The sequence below is a fragment of the Ranitomeya variabilis genome, chromosome 6 (genome assembly GCF_051348905.1).
Source record: "Ranitomeya variabilis isolate aRanVar5 chromosome 6, aRanVar5.hap1, whole genome shotgun sequence".
Lineage (NCBI taxonomy): Eukaryota > Metazoa > Chordata > Amphibia > Anura > Dendrobatidae > Ranitomeya > Ranitomeya variabilis.
Window position 1 is genome coordinate 49250817 of NC_135237.1, and position 27808 is coordinate 49278624.

The following is a 27808-nucleotide window of genomic DNA, read 5'->3' on the forward strand; positions in this document are numbered from 1 at the left end:
CCTCACAACGGGCGGTGCTTGCACAGATTCACCTCCCGGTGGTCTTCAGTAAAATGGTGGCTGTGCATGCACAGATTGAGATCTTGGCTCATAATTGAGCTGGGATCTAAATCTGCATATGCGCTGCCACCGGTGCCATTTTACTGAAAATCGACAAATCTGCACAAGCTCCACCTGTGATGATGAAGGCAACGGCACTGACTTCAGAAAAGGGGGCTGATACAGACATCAAAGCCAGGCGGAGGGGCCGGGACGGAGCCAAAGACCCTACCCATGGACCCGCCACTATGCACCAAAAGGTTATTACACCCAAACTTCAAAAGCTTATTAAAGAACAACCAACAAGCGGATTGCTTCATTAAATGTATCTTTGAATCTGTATAACAGTGCCATTATGGCCATCTTTTTACTTTAAGATGCAAAATCACAATGACGGGTTCTTTTCATAAAGAAATGGGGACAGTACAAAAATTACGTTGAATAGAGCAATCTGCTTTACAATTTAGTGACTAAAAAAGGTCATTATCTCATGAGTGGACACTAACCCTGAAGGGCCCATGGGAACACTTTGTGCTTTCCCACCTTTCGGGAAAGGCCTCGTATGCACATGCAAATTTACAAGTATATTCGCATTAGTCATACATATATAGAATATGCACATGCTAATACATTACACATTACGCACATTGTACACACCTGCACACAAGGTTCACATGCCACACACATATAAAAATTACATTTTATATACCACACCAAGATGCACACGTTAAGACGACCAAACAATTTTTTGTGCATTCATTCATAATTAATCTGTCATAACTTTTTATTTTTACATAAGCTTCACTATATGTGACATATTTGTTTTACTTTTATTATTTACCGATCACCATAAATGATGTGTTCAATATAGGGATACCAAATACAGGTCCTTCTCAAAAAATTAGCATATAGTGTTAAATTTCATTATTTACCATAATGTAATGATTACAATTAAACTTTCATATATTATAGATTCATTATCCACCAACTGAAATTTGTCAGGTCTTTTATTGTTTTAATACTGATGATTTTGGCCTACAACTCCTGATAACCCAAAAAACCTGTCTCAATAAATTAGCATATCAAGAAAAGGTTCTCTAAACGACCTATTACCCTAATCTTCTGAATCAACTAATTAACTCTAAACACATGCAAAAGATACCTGAGGCTTTTAAAAACTCCCTGCCTGGTTCATTACTCAAAACCCCCATCATGGGTAAGACTAGCGACCTGACAGATGTCAAGAAGGCCATCATTGACACCCTCAAGCAAGAGGGTAAGACCCAGAAAGAAATTTCTCAACAAATAGGCTGTTCCCAGAGTGCTGTATCAAGGCACCTCAATGGTAAGTCTGTTGGAAGGAAACAATGTGGCAGAAAACGCTGTACAACGAGAAGAGGTGACCGGACCCTGAGGAAGATTGTGGAGAAGGACCGATTCCAGACCTTGGGGAACCTGAGGAAGCAGTGGACTGAGTCTGGTGTGGAAACATCCAGAGCCACCGTGCACAGGCGTGTGCAGGAAATGGGCTACAGGTGCCGCATTCCCCAGGTAAAGCCACTTTTGAACCATAAACAGCGGCAGAAGCGCCTGACCTGGGCTACAGAGAAGCAGCACTGGACTGTTGCTAAGTGGTCCCAAGTACTTTTTTCTGATGAAAGCAAATTTTGCATGTCATTCGGAAATCAAGGTGCCAGAGTCTGGAGGAAGACTGGGGAGAAGGAAATGCCAAAATGCCTGAAGTCCAGTGTCAAGTACCCAGTCAGTGATGGTGTGGGGTGCCATGTCAGCTGCTGGTGTTGGTCCACTGTGTTTCATCAAGGGCAGGGTCAATGCAGCTAGCTATCAGGAGATTTTGGAGCACTTCATGCTTCCTGGCACCTGCTCACAGTGCCAAAACCACTGGTAAATGGTTTACTGACCATGGTATTACTGTGCTCAATTGGCCTGCCAACTCTCCTGACCTGAACCCCATAGAGAATCTGTGGGATATTGTGAAGAGAAAGTTGAGAGACGCAAGACCCAACACTCTGGATGAGCTTAAGGCCGCTATTGAAGCATCCTGGGCCTCCATAACATCTCAGCAGTGTCACAGGCTGATTGCCTCCATGCCACGCCGCATTGAAGCAGTCATTTCTGCCAAAGGATTCCCGACCAAGTATTGAGTACATAACTGAACATTATTATTTGATGGTTTTTTTGTTTGTTATTAAAAAACACTTTTATTTGATTGGACGGTTGAAATATGCTAATTTATTGAGACAGGTTTTTTGGGTTATCAGGAGTTGTAGGCCAAAATCATCAGTATTAAAACAATAAAAGACCTGACAAATTTCAGTTGGTGGATAATGAATCTATAATATATGAAAGTTTAATTGTAATCATTACATTATGGTAAATAATGAAATTTAACACTATATGCTAATTTTTTGAGAAGGACCTGTATGTCTCTGTCATTTACTGATGTGTGATTAGCAATGGGGAGGCAACTATCCACTATTAATCCTATAGTTGTGTTCTAAATAACTAATCAGCATGCATAAAGTCTTTTATATGAAATAAAAACAAAACACACTTTTCCATTTTTTATTTAAAACTAACAAGCAGAGGAGAGAAGGATGAAGAGAGAAGGTTTTTCCACCAACATAGAAGAGGATTCTTTACTGTTAGGGCAGTGAGAATCTGGAATTGCTTGCCTGAGGAGGTGGTGATGGCGAACTCAGTTGAGGGGGTTTAAAAGAGGCCTGGATGTCTTCCTGGAGCGTAACAATATTGTATCTTACAGTTATTAGGTTCTTTAGAAGGATGTAGATCTGGGGATTTATTCTGATGGAATATAGGCTGATCTGGATGGACAAATGTCTTTTTTTTGGCCTTGCTAACTATGTTACAGTTATACTCACCTTACGCCCATTTCATTGAAGCCAACGTCCCCTGTAATAAACCAAAAAAAAAAAAAAATCCCTCACCTGTCCGCTGTTCTGTTCCACACCGTAATCCATGTCTGAGGATAAATAGTTTTCAACCTGGATAGTGCCAAGATGTGACGTACAAGCTGAAAACCACTGGTGAATGAGATGCTGCGAGCGCGGCATCAGTGAGCAGCGGTGACCTCATCGAGATTACTGCCAGTCACTGAGGCTGTGTTCCCAGCTGGGCTGAACTGCGGTGACCTGAGTTCACCGCAGATCACCATGAGAAATCGGTGACACTGATATCTCTGATACCGTTTTTTCTGGTACCGGAAATATCAGGACATGTGAAACCGGCCTAAGAGCGAGAGCGCTCTGATTTCTTGCTCTTTTGAGAGTCCTTTTCTTGTTAGTCTGCCGTCACACTATCAGTATTTGGTCAGTATTTTACATCAGTATTTGTAAGCCAAAACCAGGAGTGGAACAATTAGAGGAAAAGTAAATAGAAACACGTCACCACTTCTGTATTTATCACCCACTCCTGGTTTTGGCTACAAATACTGATGTAAAATACTGACCAAATACTGATAGTGTGACGGCAGCCTTACACTGATACCCCAGAAGTGTACTGAGGGAGCGACTTCAGAGATGAACCAGGGATCAGAGCATGTCCGCATCTCCACTGTGCACGCCCCCAATCTGACAATGCATGGGCACTGTTGGGCTCAATCAGTGTCAGTGCAAGCAGGAACGCGGATTGTGTTCAGGCACCACTCACTTTTGACAAAAGAGTGCTGTCAATCAAAATAAAAAAGAGCTTGATATGAAAATTGGAGGGCATACTTGAGCACTTGACATGCCAATAGTGCACTGAAGCGCCATCATTTACGCATTAAATAAAAGCTAATTTCTCTGCCACTAAAACTACGGCTATGATTTTTAGTTTTTATTTTACAGTTTGGAGTGACTCACTCCTTTTAATATTCTTTTTAATTTATAGTAAGGCGTACATTATTTCTTATCTTTTTTACATCTCAGCTGCTCCACTTCATTGTGAAGAGTAAAATAATGATTAAGATAAAATGCCCTCATGATTGTAAAGAGTTCTGATGTCACTGATGGGGTGCATTATATTCTTTCGGTTATAGCGTATTAGTAATTATAACAGTCCTATTTATAACTATAGAAGGTACGGCTAATAATTGTGCAAAACACAACAAAAGAAGCTTATTAAAATAACCGCAAAATCATTAACACCAAAGAATATAGTGCATTCAGCTTCTGACAAAAAAAAACACAATTATACCGAAAATAAACAAAGCTAATTAGAACAGCATTCAAAAGTTTATTATCTTCTGGAGTGTCAGAAAAATATTAATTTAATAAGAAGTAATTTAGTTACTTGCTGTTTTCTGTTTCCATACATAATATAACAAAAAAAAGTCTTTATCCGAGGTTCAGAAAGTAAAACAAGATACTAATTTCCTTCACATTAAGCATATTGTCCAGGATTGGGGTTCAAGTCTGCAGTCACTCTGCAGATTGTGAATCCTCACCGTGTGCTCACTGCTGGACTCTTCGGTGCTGGGGTTGATAACGCACAGACACGTGTCCACAGGTGTGACCTTTGCACGACGTCGCTCAATATAAGTAAATTGAGCAAGCCCATGCACATCTAGTTGAATTGTGACCAAAAGTACGCAAATAGCATTTTTGCCATTACATGACTGTCTACTCCCGGCACCAAAGAATCCTCACATCGCTCAGTGTGCGTGCTGAGGGGATCCACAAGTCTGCAGTCACAAAAAGTGACTGCGAACTTGAACCCCAAGCTTGAACAACACCTTGAATTACGGTATGTAATTACATAACCAGAAAATACATTTGCAGAGAGGGTGAATTAAATCGTATCAAAACACTGATGAAACTAGTATTTTTTGCGTATAAGAAAAATCACTGAAGTCTGAATGAGACCTCACCTAGAGATGATGACTCAAAGTGACCATGAACATGCTTGTCAATCTGAATGTGCATCATGTAATGTGATACCATTAAAGATGAGCGAACCCAAACTTAAAAGTTCAGGGTTCGTACTGGACAGTTAGTATCCGGCTCTAAATGCCGAACACGGACTTCTCCCAGACGTCCGTTGCAAAGTTCGGAGTTCCGGGGAGGGATAGAGAGAATTTTTTTCCAGATACAAAGTTGGGGGTCTCCATTGTTTTTAATGAGGTTCGGGTTCTGGTTCAAGTTCGGGTACAGTTCTGGTATCCAAACCGAAATTTTGGACTAAAGTTCGAGTCGGATACCAATACTCAAACTTCCATAGGTCGGCCCATCCCTAGATACCATTGGATCGGCAGAGATTCTAGCTGTCAGACTTGAGACAATCACCTGATCTCCATTGTTTCCTCAGTTAGAGAAGATAGTGCGTAGATGGGAAGACTCCTTAAAACTTGTCAACAATTTGATGGATGCCAAAGTAACAGGTAGAGCCAGACAATTGGACGCCATTCTAAAATTATTATTTTATTGTAACCCTTTTGTTATGTCCCAGAGAAATGAAGTAAACCTGCAGTGTGTGACTATTATAACGTGCTATTCCAAACTCTTTTTCACTCGTTTTATATATTGCAAAACCGTTTTGTCTGAGTGGTCACGTACTTGAGAATAGTTATGTGACAGCTAAGGGATTTAATGTGCCCACATGTGTAGAAAAAATATATATTTTGCCAATGAGTTGAATTTTAAGTGTCTAGAAAGAAAATTCTGTTAGGTAACACTATACACATAATCTATAAAATCATCTCATTTTCCACCGCAAATGATTTACTCCAAAAGAGAAGAGGAAACTATTCAATACGTCTCACCAGATCTATTCTTAAGAGGCTCCAAACGACCATTTATTTTATTCATTGAGACCATCAATGAAAACCTCTCTATTTTTATACTATGAGAAGGTGGGATATTACGGTAAGTGAACAGTAAAACAAAAAAGTTTAGAACTTGGAGGAAAGATGTTGTTTTCACCTTCTCACGTAAGTCCATCTTGGATTTCAGATGCCCGAATGAACAGAACAGGTTGTAGATCAATTGCTGGAGATATTGTTAGTGAATGAGTACCCACAGTACTTTAGAGAATGTATAAACAAGACATATTTTAAGGGACTCAATGTTAAGTCTTCAAGAAAGTTGCTCAAGAATTTTGAAGACTCAACATTGAGTCCCAACATATGTCTTTATACTTTACTCTACATAAACATGGATGAAATACTTTAATAAGAATAGCCATATGTCAATGTTATGCTGTCAATCAGGGGATGCCATACTCAAAGCAGGTTTTCTTTCAAATTAAAATGAGTCCCCTTTTCATTGTGAGCTGCAGAGTAGGATCAGGATAACTCTCAATGCAGCCTAGAAGAACAGCATGGCAACATTCAGAATTTGTGATAAAGTAGTTAGCGTGTCTTCATCCAGCCAAAGATCTGTCTATATGTACCATAGTTTGTTGGTTCCAACCCACTCTTTGCCAAACACCTACCAACTTCCATCTATCGATGCCATTTTATAATTCTTAAAATGTTTTAACCAGTATTACATATCATTGTCGATGAAAGCAGAAGTATGACTGTCTTACGGAGAAGTCATACGGACGTATAAATCGGACCAAGATCAGAATGCAGTGCACGGACTGGCTGGCAGCTCTCCCAACCTGAGCGTAACACCTGCATAGAATGATATGAAGCTGTCATGTATGGGTTGGCAAAGCCACCGGCCAGACCATGCTTTGCATTGCGATCTTGGTCCCATTTATACCACCATCTGACTATACCCTTAGGCTTGTGTGTGATCAACCTGACTGCCAATCCTCCCTATAAATCCCATGAATAAATGACCAATGGTTCTTGAGTTCAAATATTTCTCATGGTGGAGTAAGTATCTGTCCAAAGTTATGCAATAAAGTGGAGTGTTTACGCTGAATACCAATTTGCTTACACAAGAAGAAAATAACCCCAAAACTTCCCTCCACCGTATATAAAACTTTGCATTTATTACCTTATAAAAATTGGTATTTACTGGTATTCCACCTTTTATTTAAGAACATATGCTAATGTTTTATATAAGGTGGAGGGAAGTTTTAGGCTATTTTTTAGTTGCCAAAGGAAAATAGGTATTAAGCAGAATTAATGCACCAACCCTACATTATTTATTTTATTTTTTTACTCACTTATACAGTGCTATTAACTCCACTGTAGTTTACAGACATCACTATCACTGTCCCCATTGGGCTCACAATCTAAATTCCCTATCAGTATGTCGTTGGAGTGTGGGAGGAAACCGGAGAAACGGGAGGAAACCCACACAAACACAGGGAGAACATACAATCTCCTTGCAGATGTTGTCCTTGGTGGTGCTAACTATTGAGCCACCATGTTGCCCCATTATCTTATTTTATTTCATTCTCTCCAAAACACTATGCTGCAGGGCTGTTTCCATGCCCAGTTCATGCTTCTTTAGAAGCTCCTTTCAACTGCTACTCAAATACTACTTCTTTCAACTACTACTCTGCAAATTTCTGTGCATTATATGGAATCAGTCTGTGTATTGGACTTTCTCTGTGTGAGCCTTCCTGCTCTCCATGCCTGTACTCAGACAGGAATCCTGTCTATGGTTTTTACAATTTCAGCTTCTTAAAGGGGTTACTCAGGACTTTTTTCTTTACTATTGGATTAAGTTTCTAACTACCTACCTGTTCTACCCAGCGCAGGTAAACGGTGATAATTGAGCGCTCCTGCCGATGATTCAATTTATTAACATCAACAGAGCAGCTTTCCCAGGCTGCTCTGTCAGAGCACGTGATTGCATACGTCAGGCTGAATGCTAGCTGGCTCCCCACAGTTAGGCAGCAGGGAGCCAACAGTCAATCAGCATGACATCGGCAGTCACACCCCGTCAACAGAGAAGAGAGGACGATGTGACATCAGCAAAAACTGGCAAGAGTGCTCTGTGACCGCTCTGTGCTGGCAGAGATTTCAGTAGATGCTTGTTTTTAGGTCCATAGTAAAAAAAATCTCTTGGATAAGCCCTTTAAGTTTCCCGTTGATACTAGAGAAAATGTAAACTAAAGATAGTGATTTCAACAAGACCGACCAACTATGTGTACGAGGGTGTCTCAAATCTTCTCTGACAGATGATTTAGGGGAAGAGAAGGGTCAACATTTTTCAATATCCAATTTCTTTTTTTATCCGAACTGCACAAGCATGTGTATGAGAGGAGGTCGTGCAAGTGACCATATCCAGCAATGAGCACCTTGAAAGTGTCTTCACAGTAGTTTGACCTTCCAAACTCTGAACAGAGAATAATATGATTTCTCCAGGCACAGTAACCAAATCCACGTGTACACATGAAATGTCCTATAATTTTACATAAGCCGGGGTGCAGAGGGAAATGTTTTACAACAAGAGTATTTCATAGACACTATTCAGAAGCTAGCCATTATACTTCATAAGGTCAACTCTGAAATATTAAACCAAGGAAAAAAAAATCTACAGCTAAAGATGATTTTTACCAAATGTAAAGGATTAGACATTGCTGGGCGTAGTCTGCCATATGTCCTTCTACAAAGTACCTTACACTCTCACAGGCTCATCACTACTTTGTATAAACGCATATGGGAACATTTTAGTGGAAGCTAGTCTGATAGATTTTACTTTAAAAAAAGAACAAAACTTGAGCAGGTTGTGGCGGATAGCCATACTAATTTACTCTACAAAGGTTAGAGTGAAAGTCAATTACTTTGCAAGAACCCCCTCCCCAACTTTAGCTCATCCATAACACCTGTTTATATGCTTTTGCATATGTTATCATTGCCAAATCTTCCAGTATTGTGTATCTCCTGGATGTTCACAATGAGGTGCTCAAACATCCCTTACTTTCCTTTGTCTCTCTCTTCTTCTTAAGGTTATTAACAGCAGAAGCATATATTCTAATATCTGTACCCAATATCTGTCCTTATACAACCAAGTCTATCCCCATACAACCAAGTCTTTCCCCATACAACTAAATCTATCCCCATACAACCAAGTCTATCCCCATATAACCAAGTCTATCCCCATACAACCAAGTCTTTCCCCATACAACTAAATCTATCCCCATACAACCAAGTCTATCCCCATATAACCAAGCCTATCACCATACAACCAAGCCTATCTTCATACAACCAAATCTATCCCCATACAACCAAGTCTATCCCCATACAACCAAATCTATCCCCACACAACCAAATCTATCCCCACACAACCAAATCTATCCCCACACAACCAAATCTATCCCCACACAACCAAATCTATCCCCATACAACCAATTCTATCCCCATACACCCAAGTCTATCCCCATACAACCAATTATATCCTCATACAACCAAATCTATCCCCATACAACGAAGTCTATCTCCATACACCCAAGTCTTTCCCCATACAACGTAATCTATCCCCATTAAACCAAATATATTCCCATACAACTAAATCTATCTCCATGCAACAAAATTTATCCCCATTGAACCAAATCTATGCCCACACAACTGCAAAATGTACATTCAAATATTAACGTTATGAATATGCCATTTGCAAATCACTTTATTTCACAAGTTCCTGCCACTAAGTAAAGTATCTCCCTTCTGTCTATCATGCTGTCCCCTGCCTGTTGTCAAGATACCTGAGGTCATGTGACGTGCCATTCACCTGTAGCCATTGAACAGGACCAGCACAAGTCTTTGTCCTTTGTATGTGATGTGAATGTTTCCATTCATTGACAGCCATGTTAAAGCTTGAAATGGTGAAGAACTTCAAAACCATAAATAAACCCCAACTTGAGAAACTTGGGCTTATGTCTCCCCCTGTTGTGTCTGCTGCACTTTTCTTTGTTACCCATCTGCTTTTTAACTAATTATGCATTTCTCAATAAAGACTGATATATTTTAATACATTTTTTTTATATATGTATTAATTTTAAAAACAATGTATATTCCAAGTTTGCATTACTGATCATTATACAACTATTCTTGGTAATCCTCATCTATCTAACCTTTAAAGAGTAAATACAATCTTTTAAAATTTAATAATCCTCCAGACAATGCAAGGTTATGATTTTTTGCTATATATTAGCTTATTTTACGTTCTTCTTTCCCACTGTGTTGCAGTGCGATTTGAATGGCACATCCATGCTCCTTTAAAAGCTACTTTCAACTGCTGCTGAGCATAAATTGGCACAATATATTCCAAACCTTTATGTACTGGAATTTCTGTCTAAGTACAGGCATGGAGAGAAGAAAGGCTCAGAGAGAGAGAGAGTGAGAGTTCTATACACACACTGATTCAATATAATGCACAAAAATTTGCAGAATAGTAGTTGACAGAAGCTTCTAAAGAAGCATGAACTGGGCATCGAAACAGCCCGGCAGCATAGTGTTTTGGAGAGAAGAAAGAAAAATAAGATAATGGGGAAGTATGGTTGTTCAGTGGTTAGCACTGTTGCCTTGCAGCGCTGGGGTCCTGTTCAAATCTCACCAAGGACAACATCAGGAAGGAGTTTGTATGTTCTCCCCGTGTTTGCGTGGGTTTTCTCTGAGTTCTCCGGTTTCCTCCCACACTCCAAAGACATACTGATAGGGAATTTAAATTGTGGGCCCCAATGGGGACAGTGATGATGTCTGTAAAGTGCTGTGGAATCAATGGTGCTATATAAGTGAGTAAAATAAAAGGTGAAGTATATCACAAAAATCCATAACTTTGCAATGCCTGGAGGATAATCACATAAAAAAGCTTACTTACTTTACTATATAAGCACAAATAACCTGATAGAGGAAAGGAAGGTCTGTTATTTGTGATTCCCCTTTACAATGCACTGCAAATTGCCGATGTGGACTCAACAGATTTAAACGGCAGCCATATAATACTAAATGCTCTGATTACTGGAGACAGAGGAATCAGATCCACGGCACAGTTAATCATTAGTGATGAGCGAGTGTACTCGTTGCTCGGGTTTTCTCGAGCACACTCGGGTGACCTCCGAGTATTTATGACTGCTCGGAGATTTAGTTTTCATCGTGGCAGCTGAATGATTTACAGCTATTAGCCAGGCTGAGTACATGTGGGGGTTGCCTGGTTGCTAGGGAATCTCCACATGTAATCAAGCTGGCTAGTAGCTGTAAATCATTCAGCTGCCACGATGAAAACTAAATCTCCGAGCAATCATAAATACTCGGATGTCACCCGAGCGTGCTCGGGAAAACCCGAGCAACGAGTATTCTTGCTCATCATTATTAATCATCAGAATGGTCTTATTCTAAAAAAGCCATTATAAAGGGAACCTGTTATCTGATTCATGCTGCCCAAAGCACGTGCTAAGTGGGCTGCACAATGGCAGAAAATAAAGTTAGAAAATCCCATAGCGAGGGACTGGTCAATTACCTTCGATAGCACTGGGAGGAGCTGGCTGAGGGCGGCACTAGTGATGAGCGAGTATACTCGTTGCTCAGGTTTTCCCGAACACACTCGGGTGGTCTCCGAGTATTTGTTAGGCTGTGTGCACACGTTGCGGATTTTTCGCGCTTTTTTCGCTATAAAAACGCATAAAAACGCATACATTATGCATCCCACCATTTAGAATGCATTCCGCAATTTTTGTGCACATGATGCGTTTTTTTTCCGCGAAAAAAAAGGCATCGCGGTAAAAAACGCAGCATGTTCATTAATTTTGCGGATTTTTTGCGCTTTTCCCGCTATTTAATGCATTGGGAAGCTCCGGGGAAAAAAAGCGTCAAAAACGCACAAAAAAACGCGCAAAAAAAGGCGTAAAAAACGTGTAAAAAATGCATGCGGATTTCTTGCAGAAAATGTCCAGTTTTGCTCAGGAAATTTCTGCAAGAAATCCTGAACGCGTGCACATACCCTTAGTGTTCGGAGATTTAGTTTTCATCGCCGTAGCTGAATGATTTACAGCTACTAGACAGCCTGAGTACATGTTGGGGTTGACTGGTTGCTAGGGAATCCCCACATGTGTTCAAGCTGGCTAGTATTCAGCTGAGATGAAAACTTAATCTCCGAGCAGTCACAAATACTCGGAGACCACCCGAGAGTGCTCGGGAAAACCCGAGCAACGAGTATACTCGCTCATCACTAGGCGGCACGACTAGACTCATCCCTGGCTAGATACTTTCTAATTTATAGGCCGAAGCTTGTGTAACCATGTGATGCCTCTTCTAAAGAATCTATATACTATTGAGGGCATTACAAGGTGAACAGTGATCCCGAGCACTGAAGAGTCAAAAAAAATACTTGTCACTCTAGTGTTTGATGTAAGAATGGCCCACAATTTGCCTACTAATGTCTTTCAAAAGAATATGAATACAGTAACTATGTTCTAGATCCAGTTACCTGTACAAGGGTCATCTGTGACCCAAGTGCTAACAGTATCTTCTCCGTCTTGGTGGGGTAGGGATTGTCACGGTGCTTGTACAACCACTGCTTCAGTGGACGGGCCATGTCCTGTAGCGCCTGCCGTTTGTGCCTCACTTTACCGCTTGCACTTCTTGAGCTGCTTGAACAGATAATAAAGTGATATAAATTACTGAAGTTACCGAGACAAAACAAAAGAGAAATCAAATGTTAAATCTTTATTGTAGATCAATGTCTAGTGATTTCCTGGTGTCACAGAAGGTAAAGCCTAAATTTACCACCATTTCTAACACCATTTCACATTTTTTAATACATTATTGATCTATAGATGAAGTGGCCAACTTTGTAAATACATTACATTACCTACACGTTACGTACTGCAAATTTGATGGCCTCAATTTCCTTCCTTTTGCGAGAAATTTTACTGCAAACTCTTACAACATGGATATTTTCTTTACAATTTGCCCTCAAATCATCAATGACTTTGCACCTTTTCTTCCTGGAGTTAAATGGTTCTTATAGTGACTATTTTATTTGAATTTTTTTTCATTATTTAAAGGGGTTTGTCCAGGTTTGACATGAACGTTTGCAATCACTCTATGTAACTGCAGACTTGTGAATCCTCACATCGTGCACACTGCACACTGTCAGGATTCTCCAGCGCCACGAGCGGGCGGGCATGTGGCCTCAAGTATGCAATATGAATACTCCACATTCCGACTAGACATGTGCGGCTTTGATCAATATAGGTGAATTGAACGAGGCACCTACAGTACAGCAATATTGCCTTGCGCTGGCGTGTACTCCGGAGGACAGAGAATGAACTTCAATCCAATATTGCGGCCAACATGCAGCCAGCGGGTAAGGAAAGGGTGAATCAAACACCCGAAAACCCCGCCCACATGACCCAAAACCGGTCCCGCCATATTCAGGTGACAGGTTCCCTATAACTTGGTTACGACAGTTTTTTTTTTTTTTTTTGGGGGGGGGGGAGTTGGCATTATGGACATGGTATTTTCTCATCTAAATGTTTTAACCTATTTAATCCTATGTGACTTTTCAAAATGTCGCAATTTATTGGAGCACAAAATATCGCTAATTTTATTTTTGCACAGTTGAAGACTTATGTGTGACATTTCAAAGGAGTATGCATATTTTTGCTTTAAAAAAAGGTCCATGTAAAAGTGAAGTATAAAAAGAGCATCTGATTTTGCTCAAACTTTCAAAACCTGCATATGTCATTTTAAAGAATTTGGAGCAAAAAATAGCAACGCATCCTCAAAACAAAAAAAGAAAAGTCATTTTAAAATAAATGCAAATGATGAGCTTTTTAAAAATTGTTTTATCTGTTTTCTATTCTTCTCCACTCACCTTATATTTAAAGTAAAGTGTCCTTTTAAGTAAAAGGGATAGAAAGAAGAGACCATGCCTTGGTCTATAACTTCTAAACAGTGAGAGGTATTCTCTCTTTCTGCTCCAACGTTTGGGTTTGATGATCTCGGCCATTCTCGCCGTAGAACAGATGTGTTACAAATTACATTTTCAACAGTCTGACTGCTCCAATTTACCACATTAAGGCTTTGGCTGATGTTGGAGAATTTATGCAGATATGACAGCCTGTCACACACCTCATTACCTTATAATTGGACCTAGTTAAATCACTCATTATTGAAAAAGTTTACACAGTAAACCACACGAAAAGGGATGTGGTCGAGATTTCCACATCGCCGGCAGAAGGTCGGAGGTTGAAACAGTCAGAGCAAGTATTGGAATCTCTTAATTTGAGATTCTGATCCAGCGGGGGTTAATTACTGTAGAAAATATTTGGTATTTCTTACTTTTTAGAACACTTTCTTTGCGGTATTTTTTTTACACCTTTTCATCTTTTTTCGAAAAACACAGCAAAAATAAAATATAAACACTACAAGAACGGCAGCTTTAAATTGTTAAAATGTATATATGGTAATTTAGTAATATTTTATATTACAATTTGAAAAGAGTTTAAGTGCATAACATAATACAGAAAAAAAAAACAAGAAGAAAAAATCTAAGCTAAAAAAAGTGTCAGACTGGTACAGAGGTAAAAAAAAAAAAAAAAAAAAGCCTGCGCACAAGAGCTTACGATTGTAAGCAAGGGGAGGAGAGATTAGGTGAGAGTAGAAGTGATGCATACGGTACTCACATAAATACAACCTTATTAATTGCCATCAACTTTTTAACATATCACAATATTAATAAGCTTATCCATAATTTTAAAACATTTTAACATCTATAGCTATTCTTATTTTAAAGGGGTTGTCCACTACTAGGACAACCTCTTCTTAAACTAAATGTTCGGCCCCGATAAAATAATAAAGGCTATACTCCCCTCCGGTGCCGGTGTCATTACCGCTGTGTCGGCACTCGCTCTCCCCATAGCTATGATGCGGTGTTGTCACATGTGATGCCCGGTGTCCAATCAGTGCTGGTGTCACTGTCTCCGCCTTCGGACAAACTGAACATGAAGAGGAAGTCTGGGACCAGCTGATCCCCCGCTTCCTCTTCCTGTTCAGTTTGTACAAAGGCGGAGACCGTGACGCCAGCGCTGATTTGACGCCGGGGTCACGTGTCACATCACCGCATCATAGCATCGGGGAGAGCAAGTACCGACACCGTGGGAACACACAGGCACGGGAGGTGAGTATAGGCTCTATTAGTTTATCAGGGCTGAACATTTTGTCCTAGTAGTGGACAACCCCTTTAAGGCTTGTGGACACAACCAATTTTCTTCTTTGAGTGCTCTGAGGTTTTCATGGATAGCACTTGTACCTATGATATTCTATGGGGTGTGCATATGTCCGGCTGTTTCCTCGGACTGAGAGATGCACGGAAAAAATAGGAGACATGTCTGATTTTGATCTGAACGTCGGATAAAAATCAGCAATCAAAGTCTATGGGTCCGTTAAAAATGTCGGATCACACTCAGATGACATCGAAGAGCAGTCCGATTTTCACAGATTGACAGAATGGAGAAGATGGAGAAACTTTTATTTAAAATTTATCCACGTCTCAGAAACACTGATGCCGCTGATCAAAGTCTGATCAGAATAGTAGGACTGTTTCTCTCTGCCCTAATGGTACTGTTTGTAGAGTAGTACGGCACACTATCCATAAAACATTGCCATTTCCATGTTGTACTGTGATAATGCCTCATGTCTCATACAATATTATTATAGTGTCAGTTTTACAAGGTAAGCAGGTTTAGCCAGGAACAACAAACTTAAAGCACCACTCCAGCAGTTCTTTTTTTCTCAGCGCTGGAGTGGTGCTTTAAAAGTTCTCGTCCCCCAGTCATATACTCAAGCTCCGGCGTCTTTGCCGTTTTTCTGCACCGCTTTGGTCCTGTTGCGCCATCATGTAAGCTCAGCTTCTGTCTGGCTGGAAGTTAGAAGCTACATCACAAGCTCTCAATACAAGTCTATGAGACAGAACGAGGCAAGAAAGAGGCCAGAGCGAGGCCAGAACAAGGCCAGAACGGGGACAGAACGAGGCCAGAACGAGGCCGGAGCGAGGCCAGAACGAGGCCAGAACGAGGCCAGAGCGAGGCCAGAACGAGGCCAGAGCGAGGCAAGAATGAGACCAGAACGAGGCCAGAGCGAGGCCAGAACAAGGCCAGAACGGGGACAGAACGAGGCCAGAACGAGGCCAGAACAAGGCCAGAGCGAGGCCAGAACAAGGCCAGAACGGGGACAGAACGAGGCCAGAACGAGGCCGGAGCGAGGCCAGAACGAGGCCAGAACGAGGCAAGAATGAGACCAGAACGAGGCCAGAGAGAGGCCAGAACAAGGCCAGAACGGGGACAGAACAAGGCCAGAAAGAGGCCAGAGCGAGGCCAGAATGGGGACAGAACGAGGCCAGAGCGAGGCCAGAACGGGGACAGAACGCGAGGCCAGAACGAGGCCAGAGCGAGGCTAGAAAAAGGCCAGAACGGGGACAGAACGAGGCCATAGCGAGGCCAGAAAGAGGCCAGAGCGAGGCCAGAAAGAGGCCAGAATGAGGCTCTCATAGACGTACTTTGAAACACTGGCGCAACCTGCAGCTCACTAACTACAGGAGAGGAAATGGAGCGGTGCCTAAAACAGATGAAAATGTCAGAAGGTATCAGGCAGGAGACACGAAACTTGGATTTTAAGAAATAAGAAAAAAAACGCTGGAATGGTGGTTTAAGAAAATTTTGTTCAATTTGCATTTTTTCCATTTTTTACACCATTTATACTGTTTTATATCACATGAAACCTTTAAACATCTTTTACCATTTTATATTCCTACACTTACAGTAAACAGAATAGTTGCACTTTATATTACGCCTACACTCAGATACTGATTAGATACTATTTTACTGATTTGCATAGTTTGCTCTATTATTAGATATTGTTTTCATATTATTACATACTTTTGTTGTTTTTTTTACGTGTTATTACCAAATACATAATGTACTATTTTTATTTCCTGGCAGCATACAGTTGGATATTACTTAAGCATGTATGCTGGTATAATATTATACTTGTGTTGTTCATAGATTACTATGCTTATATGATATCGTCCTATTAGATATTGGCAACATATTATTTATACCTTTTATGTTATCACTCCACCAGGGTTGCCAACTTGACTTTTTATTTTTTCTGGACAGCTCATCAAAACATCACGGACAGACTATTTTTTACGGACACGTTTAATGGACACCTTCAATTTTTTTTTTTTAATGGACAAGGCGAAAAAAAATGCCCTATATGTGCAGACTGTCCTGGAATTTCAGGATGGTTGGCGACCCAGGCTGTGAAGTGCCAAAATATTACTTATATGACATTAAATTATTAAATACTGTCTACAAATTATTACATAGACATAGCACCTTAATATTAAAAATGGTCTGCAGAATACTACACTGATAAGACCTCATATTATTATTAGACTTTTATTACATAATAATCATATTATTACACATATTTTATTTATTTTATTCGCTTACATAGCACCATTAATTCCACAGCGCTTTATAGACATTATTGTCACTGTCCCCACTGGGGCTCACTAGCTACATTCCCTATCACCGGAAAACACATAGGAAACCCACGGGAACCACGGGGAGAACATACAAATTAGAATTTACATATTATTTGCATGATATAAAATGTGCCTATTTTTCTATCCTTTAGCATGTTGCTTACATATTATTATATATTATTATAATATCACTCGGATAGCACATGAGCATGCTGAGATAACACCTTATCCGAGCACGTTCCCTCATCACTAGTAGGAAACATAAAATATTATATTATTATCTTATAAACGTGTGAATGAGGACTAATATAGTAATAATATGGAGAATAAAACACATGTATCTGTGACACAGATTATTAGTTTCACATTTCTACAATTTCTAAATAAGATCAAATGGAAAAAACATACACAACTACACATAGCGCCCTCTACTGTTAATCCATGCAGCTGACATGCAGCTGTTTTTGTATACGGTAATTTATATAAAACCTTTTTCTTTCCCCAAAATTTAGTCTATTATGTTAAGTTAGAAGAATTCCTTAAATTAGGGAATATGTGTTTTCAATAGCTGATAAAAACATGCATTCAGTTTAATTTTTGCACAAGCCATTTTGCTTTATTTATTCACATTTGCATTTTTTTCATGATTTTTTTTCCTCCTAAAAGGCTATGTTCACACGTTGCGTTTTTGTGACATTTTTTCCAGCATTTTTTAAATGCAAATTTTAAGCTGTGTTTTACAATACCAGCAACTTCTATGAGATTTCAGAAATCTCATGCACACTTTGGTTTTATTTTCCTGGCTGATTTGGAAAACTGCTTTGTTTTTGCAAACTGCAGGATGTCACTTCTTTCAGCGTTTTTTCTGCATATTTTCAGCGTTTTTTCACCCAGAGGAAACAATGGGTAAGTGCAAAAAAACTGCGTATCAGTTTTTGCTACGTTTTTGGTGCAAAAAACCTAAGGAAGTTAAATCAGGCTTTTTTTTTGGGGGGGGGGGGCGCTAAACCTTATCAACATGCACAAGAGAGAACAAAAATGCAGCAATAAAAAAGCAAAAAAAAACCCAGAAAAAAACGCAGCAAAACCTGCTTTTTATGAGCAGCTTCTTTACTGCCAAGAAAGCAGGTTTTGCCGGCTGAAAAATAAAACACAGCAAAAACGCAACATGTGAACATTGCCAAAGAGGATTTTAGAAAAAACATCTGAAAAAAAACATGCATGATTAATTTGGTAACACCAAAACACGTCAAGAAGGAGAAAAGAGCCACAAAACCACACTTTTTGTAGTGTGTTTCATATTTTCCTCTTCACATCTAATATTTGCATTAAAATGTGATGTTTTTTCCACAAACAGGGTTTTTCTGAAATCACAACATACCCATATGGAACAACACAGCAATACCCAACAGAACCGCTAATAAGTAGATGATTTGCAGGTCTACAGAACGGTGTAAGGAGTGAAAAGGCAGTTACGACACCCCAGGGTCCTGGTCGTCGCAGTGGTATTGCTTTCCTCTCGGGGAGAGTGATGCTACGTTTGGAGGCAATGAAAGATAACTGCATCCAGGTAACACAATACATGCAACACATTTCACACTCCAGACCAAAAGGGGGAGCTCTAAGCCTGTTTTAAGGTGAACTCCCCTATAAGAACATCCTGATCTGGAGGGAAAGAGTTCAGTTCCTGTCAGGGAGACAGAGGGAAAGGAAGCAGAGGAGCCGTGTAGCCTGAAGTGCTACAGCTCCTGGGAAGAGACATTCAGAAGGCAGAACTGTATTGCAGCGAGCGTGAAGGAAGTCAGAGCAAAGGAGAGTATACCAGAGCGGGACCAGCCCTGCACAGGCTGCCTCCTTCTGAGGCGCAGAATCCCGGTAGCTGGAGCACCAAGGGAGTAAGGACCTTTATGCTTTACTCCAGAGACCGGCAAGACAACTAATTGCAAGTTACCTGTCCGCACCTACACCCAGGAGGCACGGTGGCACCCCTCAGAGGCTGGGGCGTGCTAGAGTCCCTATAAACAGCCTCAAGCCACCAGTCATACGGGTTTTGTCCTATCCAACTACGTGGGACAGAGAGAGAGACACCACATCTGTGAGGACCTTATGTGAAGCCATAGGCAGTAAGGGACTACACCACCACAGCGCAAGCGAGGGCTATTGATTTCCACCTGGACAAGGGGACTCTGGACTTGCCTCCAAACCGGCCAGACTCTGCAGGGCAAATCCGCAGGGCAAAAACACCGCGTTTTTGCTGCGGATTTATAGCGGATTTAGTGCAGATTCCACTGCGGTTTTACACCTGAGGTTTTCTATTATGGAGCAGGTGTAAAACCGCTGCGGATTCCGCACAAAGAATTGACATGCTGCGGAATGTAAACTGCTGCGTTTCTGTGCGTTTTTTCCTGCATGGGCACAGCGTTTTCGGTTTCCCATAGGTTTACATTGTACTGTAAACTCATGGGAAACTGCTGCGGACCCGCAGCTGCAGATCCGCAACGTGTGCACATAGCCTTAGTGTGGCCAAGAGCGAGCACTGAATGGTGCTGGTGTGTGCTTGCGCACTGACATTGCCTCTGCCGGGCCGTGCACATACACAGTGTCACAGCGCACACAAAGCGTTCTTCTCCCTGTCTTCTTTCTGCAGACGCTACTCACTATACATCCAGAAGTGTCTATGTGGCTGCAAAAGAAAAGGAGAGGACGATGAGTAAATACACATGGCGTCGTCAGCAGAGAGGAGCCACGGAGGAGAATGCAGCCTGACACATGCAGTGTCGGTGTGCATGCACACATGCTGATCGCATTAAGACAGTGCTTTGTCTGTGGAGTAAACGCTGTCCATCAGAACCAGGCGAAGACCCACAATTGCAAATACAGAGGTGTCATAGTGCACAGAACTCTTAGCCACCCAAGGTTGCACCATAGCCTCCTCACTTGCATACAATTTCACACGTACCATTGCTAAAAGGATTTTTTATAATGGCTAAATCCCCTACAATACTGCACAGCTCATTTAAAATGTATTTTGGGGGTGACATATTTGCTTTAATTAAACACAATGGATATTGCAATGATTTTTAACCCAAAATACATGCATTCAAGTTAAAAAGTATTGTTCCAAAAGGTGTCCATGTTCTTTGAACAGCTGATTAGTGATGGTGGCAACAGTCAGACACAAACTAATTTGAGACTGATGGCCTAACCTATAGAAAGGACATGAATTTAGGAATCCCGGAAAAAAAACGTGCTTCATGATTTTTATGCAAAATCAAATATTTTGTTTCTTTGACCTGATTTGTGATTTTTTTTGAGAGAGCAAAAAGTCGCACTTCGTCAAATTTGTGTCAAAATAACTGACGTTTCCCCAGGTGCCTCCCGTTCTGAGATGATTTTCTAGGTATTTAGCTGGCTTGCAGGGAGCAGCAGATGTCAGTTGTAGCTTTGCATTAGTTAGGTGTGTGAGTGTGTGCTTAGCCCTGTGTCTGACTTCTGATCTTGTTTATGACCTTGGATCTGTTCTGACCATTCTCGTGGATTATCCCTTCTGATTTTGATGCTCTCTGACTTCAGGTATCTTACCCCAGACTTGGCTTCTGACTATCCATTTGTTGTACTCCCTTGTTTTGATGTACCCTCCTGGCATTTGATCCCGGACTTTGAATTACCCTTCTGTACCATGAGCCCTCCTGGTATCTGACCTTGGACCTCGTGATAAATCTGTCCCATGGTGTCACAACTAGCCTGTGTTTACTTTTTCAATAAAATCAGTACTTTATCTGCAAGAGATTATCACTGCAGGACTAGGTGTGTCGTGCCTCCTGGTCCAATCATTCCTCATCAGTGATAGGTAGCTTTCTGTAAAGTGTACACCAGAAAGTTGTCCTGTAATGATAATCTCCTGCTGATAAAACACTGATTGTATTGAAACAGCAAAACATAGCCCAGTAAGTGGGATATACCTGGAATCAGGGTCTCTGCCCCTAGATTATGCTGCTGTCAGATTACATAGAGGGAAGCTGATGACAAAAAATATACACGGTGCATGGATAAGATTTTTAAAAATGTCATTTACTTAGCCGGTAGAGTAATCCACGGCAGCGAATCTGCAATATGTGAACAAGCTTGAATAGTAAAACAAATATTTATTCTGCATTCTTCAAAATTTGGAAGTGTCCAAAAAGCACAGTCATTAGTATTACTGAAAAAGTTGTTTCCATTAGTTCTATAAAAGTCCGGGTCTTGGCGCGGACGCTACCTTGTGCTATTTGACAAAGGGTTGTCTTTTTTATTTAAATAAAAGACTCTTTAAAACACTTTCACTACCTGGAATTTGTTACTGACATCAATTTTTCCTTGGCAGCAGAACTTCGAAAGCATCTTTAGAAATATCTGGCGCGGCCCCAAATACACATTCAGATGCCCAGATGTGAGTAATAGAATTCAGCAGAGTACTAATAGGATTCCAGCAGATGTCACTGCAAGTCAACATGATCCCTGCAGTAAGTGTGTTCGAGCCCAGCCATGGCAGACATCATCACAAATGTTTAGAATTTCTGAGAACATCAGAAGAGAAAGGCTGGATACAAGAGCAGCTAATGACAAGCCGCTCCACTCACAATTACCATAGTTATTTATCAAGTCTCGTGTCTGCAAAACAGATTAACTAATAAAAAATGTGAAATACATTTCATCTGCTGGCAATGACAAGCCAAAATGGTATTTTAATGACGTCTTATGTTACATTGTTTTTCTCCTTCCTCATTTGTTCTTTGATTGGTGTGACCACCCGAGACTTTATCCCACCAAATGATGTCACATTAGCATTAAAAAGACATGAATACAAGTATTTACACACAGGCTCGGACTGGCCGATGGGAGAACAGGTAAATTCCCCGGTGGGCCACTCATGCAGGAGTAAGACACGAATACAAGTATTAACACACAGGCTCGGACTGGAAGATGGGAGAACAGGTAAATCCCCGATGGGCCACTCATGCAGGAGTAAGACACAAATACAAGTATTAACACACAGGCTCGGACTGGACGATGGGAGAACAGGTAAATCCCCCGGTGGGCCACTCATGCAGGAGTAAGACACGAATACAAGTATTAACACACAGGCTCGGACTAGCCGATGGGAGAACAGGTAAATCCCCCAGTGGACCACTCATGCAGGAGTAAGACACGAATACAAGTATTAACACACTGGCTCGGACTGGACGATGGGAGAACAGGTAAATCCCTCGGTGGCCCACTCATGCAGGAGTAAGCTACTCACCCCCGCAACAAGAGCAGTAGTTGGCCCACTATATATGATTCACTAATTACAGATAAAAGCAACATCTCATCATTTATTAAACTAGTTTATTAACATACAGAAGCAGAGATAATTTTTCGAAGGAGGGTAATGTAATATTTGCATGTAGCTGAACAGTGGGCCCCCAGAGTCAATGTTACTGGAGGGCCTTTGTCAACCCAGTCTGACACTGGTAACACATACCAAACAGTGACATACCATTAATATGTTCAAATGCAGAAAAAAATCAATGAGAACGTGAAACAAATAAAATGTTCCATTCATAACGCATTAGTACAGATACAGCAGAACTGAGTTTGTCACATCACTGCGATGACATACAGTGGGTACGGAAAGTATTCAGACCCCTTTAAATTTTTCACTCTTTGTTAAGAGTTAATTTTTCTCATTAATGTACACTCTGCGCCCCATCTTGACTGAAAAAAACAGAAATGTAGAAATTTTTGCAAATTTATTAAAAACAAAAAACTGAAATATTTCATGGTCACAAGTATTCAGACCCTTTGCTCAGACACTCATATTTAAGTCACATGATGTCCATTTCCTTGTGATCCTCCTTGAGATGGTTCTACTCCTTCACTGGAGTCCAGCTGTGTTTAATTAAACTGATAGGACTTGATTTGGAAAGGCGCACACCTGTCTATATAAGACCTGACAGCTCACAGTGCATGTCAGACCAAATGAGAATTATGAGGTCAAAGGAACTGGCCAAGGAGCTCAGAGACAGGGTGGATTGATTTAAATCACGCCGATTTAAATCATGATTTAAATCACGATTTAAAATCAAAAGATTTTTTTCTATTTAAATCGGATCGATTTAAATCATGATTTTAATCATGATTTAAATCACTGATTTAAATCAAAAGGTTTTTTTTAATATAAATCACGATTAAAATGAGAAGTGAGAGCAGTGCGCATGTGCGCCCATAGTTACACGGACGAAACTAGGGGCAACGATCTAACGCCAGGGTGAGGGGGGGACCCCAAAGTAAGTAAAAATCTTTTTTGCTTTACTATATGGCAATAGGTAGGTGTTTAAAAGCAGCATGTCTTAATTGTATAAACTATTAATAGCCTCCACATTTTGTTCATACTGCCCCTTTAATTCCACACTTCTAGCGTGGTTTCACTTTTGGTTTAGTTTCTTTTTCCATTCAGTTGACATGCCCAAACTTGTTGGATAGTCAGCAGTACTTGGCTGTAGTAACAATCAAACTTCATAAGTGATCTGTGTGAGCCATGGCAGGTCGTAAGAGAGACCCTATTTGGGTTCATTTTGTTGAGATGCCAGCAGCAGATCTTGGAAAGAAAGGTGCAAGAGCAAAGTGCAAATACTGTCAAAAGGATATCCAAGGACTTGTTTGCCGTTTGAAATCACATTATGAAAACTGCAACCAGAAGGGAAATGAAGATGTTGATAGTGAAGTGTTTCTTTGGTCATCTTCATCACCGCACTTCTCATGATGTTGCCTCATTCACGCCACCAGGCCTTGCATCTCTTTGTTGCATCGTTTGCATTTTGCACGCATGCCTGCCTTACCGATAGGCGAAGGAGCTTCATTAAAATATTCCCAAACTGGGTCTCTTTTACGGCCTGCTGCCATTATAAGGAAAGAATGTAATAAACCTCAGATCGTACACACAAACAGATCCAGACTTGTCTGTCTGTGGCTATGCTGCAGTATTGTGCTCAAAGTTTCACTTTCATTTTTTTGTCTGCTTGCCCTTCCTCCTCAAAACACTTAGATTCACATTCTTCTTGTGTTGTGCAGATCTATTCCACTCCAAACAATCAGAAACATATTGTCTAACTTCTTGGACTTGGCACTGAAGGGGTTGATTCTGTATTCATAGGTTTGTAGAACAATAGGATTAAGGTCTTTTTCTCAACTCTGTTCATGTTGTAACATTTTTGCCATAAAGAAGAGGCTGGGACCTCTGCGGAGTCAAATTCAGTTTTGAGAACTGCGTAAGTAAAGCGAGCGTCTGTGATAATATAGGAGAGAAACTGCCCACTAATCCTACAGAAACCTCTGGAAGAGCATGGCATTGTGAATGTTACACATATACAGCCTTTATTCTACTGAGTTAAACAACTCAGCTTTATCTCATGATGGAAGAACTTTTGGATGGTAAAATATTTTCCTCAAAAAGCAGTTTATTGAAAAAAATCCGATTTAAATCAAAAAAATCCGATTTAAATCAAAAAAATCCGATTTTTTTGATTTTTTTTAAAAAACATTGATTTTTATCCACCCTGCTCAGAGACAGAATTGTGGCAAGGCACAGATCTGGCCAAGGTTAGGCTACGTTCACATTTGCGGTCGGCGCCGCAGCGTCGCCGCATGCGTCATGCGCCCCTATATTTAACATGGGGCGCATGGACATGCGTCGCACTTGCGTTTTGCGCCGCAAGCGTCCCTGCGGCGCCCGCGTCCGGGCGCAGAGGACGCAGCAAGTTGCATTTTTGCTGCGTCCAAAATCAATGAAAAAAAGGACGCATGCGGCGCAAAACGCAGCGTTGTGCATGCGTTTTGCTGCGTTTTTGTTTGCGTTGTGCATTGCGGCGCCGACGCTGCGGCGCACAACGCAAATATGAACGTAGCCTTACAACAGAATTTCTGCAGTTCTCGAGGTTCCTAAGAGCACAGTGGCCTCCATAATCCTTAAATGGAAGAAATTTGGGACCACCAGAGGTCTTCCTAGACCTGGCCGTCCAGCCAAACTGAGCAATCGTGGGAGAAGAGCCTTGGTGAGAGAGGTAAAGAAGAACCCCAAGATCACTGTGGCTGAGCTCCAGAGATGCAGTAGGGAGATGGGAGAAAGTTCCACAAAGTCAACTATCACTGCAGCCCTCCACCAGTTGGGCCTTTATGGCAGAGTGGCCAAATGGAAGCCTCTCTTCAGTGCAAGACATATGAAAGCCTGCATAGAGTTTGCTAAAAACACATGAAGGACTCCCAGACTATGAGAAATAAGATTCTCTGGTCTGATGAGACAAAGATAGACCTTTTTGCTGATAATTCTAAGCGGTATGTTTGGAGAAAACCAGGCACTGCTCATCACCTGCCCAATACAATCCCAAGAGTGAAACATGGTGGTGGCAGCATCATGATATGGGGGTGTTTTTCAGCTGCAGGGACAGGACGACTGGTTGTCATTGAAGGAAACATGAATGCGGCCAAGTACAGAGATATCATGGATGAAAACCTCTTCCAGAGTGCTCTGGACCTCAGACTTGGCCAATGATTCTCCTTCCAACAAGACAGTGACCCTAAGCACACAGCTAAAATATCAAAGGATTGGCTTCAGAACAACTCTGACCATTCTTGACCGGCCCAGCCAGAGCCCTGACCTAAACCCAATTGAGCATATCTGGAGAGACCTGAAAATGGCTGTCCACCAACATTCACCATCCATCCTGACAGAACTGGAGGGGATCTGCAAGGAAGAATGGCAGAGGATCCCCCATCCAGGTGTGAAAAACTTGTTGCATCATTCCCAAGAAGACTCATGGCTGTAATAGCTCAAAAGGTGCTTCTACTCAATACTGAGCAGAGGGTCTGAAGACTTATGACCATGTGATATTTCAGTTTTTCTTTTTTAATAAATTTGCAAAAATTTCTGTTTTTTTCAGTCAAGATGGGGTGCAGAGTGTACATTAATGAGAAAAAAATAAACTTTTTTGAATTTACCAAATGGCTGCAATGAAACAAAGAGTGAAAAATTTAAAGGGGTCTGAATACTTTCCGTACCCACTGTATGTCCTCCACAGGTTACTCAAAATAAACCTACATAATGATCTTTACAATACTTACATAGGATGATAAGACACATGTCTAGTCATTTACACTTTCTCCATTAAATAATACATCATTTATAGGGAATGTTCACACTCAAAAAGTGCTAAAAAAGCGATTGAAAGAATGTTCCTATCAATTTGTATGGGAAAATGACTTGCTGTTCATACATTCAGGCCTTTGAACATCTTTTAAACGCTTCAGACTTTCACAGCCACCAAGAGTTTATAAAAAAAAAAAAGAAACACACATTTTTTAAAGGGTTTCAAAAAACACTAGTATATATTTAATCGTTTAATAGATAAAAAATAAAACACCACTAAAAAGACGCCACAAAAAATGCTGAAACAATTATGCAAAAAATACTCAGGAAACAGCGATGGAATGCTAATAAAAAAATGTTCCAGGTTTACAAAACTCCTGAGAAGTTGAGCGATTCTTGAAGTGTCTTCTGCTGGAAAAACAGGCATTTTTGATAACTGGAAAAAGACACATTGTGAACATACCCTTAAGCTAAGTGCACACTGAGCTTTTTGAGGAGTCTTTTGGAGAGGGTGAGCTCCAAAAAATTGCTTGAAAAAAAGAAATGCTTACTATTTATTTCTATTGAAAAACGACTTGCTGTTCACACATTGAGACTTTTGAGCATTTTTAATAAGCTTCAGGTTTTGAAAAGTTTTAAAGGTTTTAAAAGAAGTGACCTGACCATTTTTCAGGAGTTTTCCACAATGAAGGAGCTACATATATTACAGCAGAAGTCAGCGGCAAAATGCTACAAAGATGCCTTGGTGTTTCATTGAACATTTTGAAAGTGTTTTAGAGGCGGCTTGCCTTATTAAAGGAAACCTGTCAACAGGATTGTGCACAGTAACCTACACACAGTGTCAGGTCAGCGCCGTTATACTGATTACTATGATACGCGGTGATGAAATCCGTCTTGTGGTTGTTGTTTAATCCTTATTTTCAGTTTTGACTTAATTATATGTTCGTGCTCTGGGGTGGCCTGTGGCGGTCTTCATGTGGTGCTCTGATTAGGTATTCATAATGCAGACTGCTGACAGGTCACTGATCCCACAAGCCCTTCAATATAATGGGGACACCCAACAAAACCTGACGTATACAGGAAACACCTCACAAGACCTGCCATTTACTGGGAATGCTCCACATTGCCTGCCATATACTCAGAACATCCCACAAAACATGCCATATAAAGGAAACATCCCACAAAATTTGCT

General features: G+C 40.7%; 1 protein-coding gene across 3 annotated transcripts in view; it reads right to left on the minus strand.

Annotated features, from left to right (window-relative positions):
• MKX (mohawk homeobox) overlaps positions 1 to 27808 on the minus strand; it is a 139088-nt gene that overhangs the window by 98347 nt on the left and 12933 nt on the right. For 2 of the 3 annotated variants that reach the window (XM_077271831.1, XM_077271830.1), the window contains exon 3: positions 12387 to 12549. In XM_077271831.1, the coding sequence (XP_077127946.1) occupies positions 12387 to 12549 (163 nt within the window). The remainder of the gene's footprint in view (positions 1 to 12386; positions 12550 to 27808) is intronic. The other variant, XM_077271832.1, reaches the window with a different exon arrangement.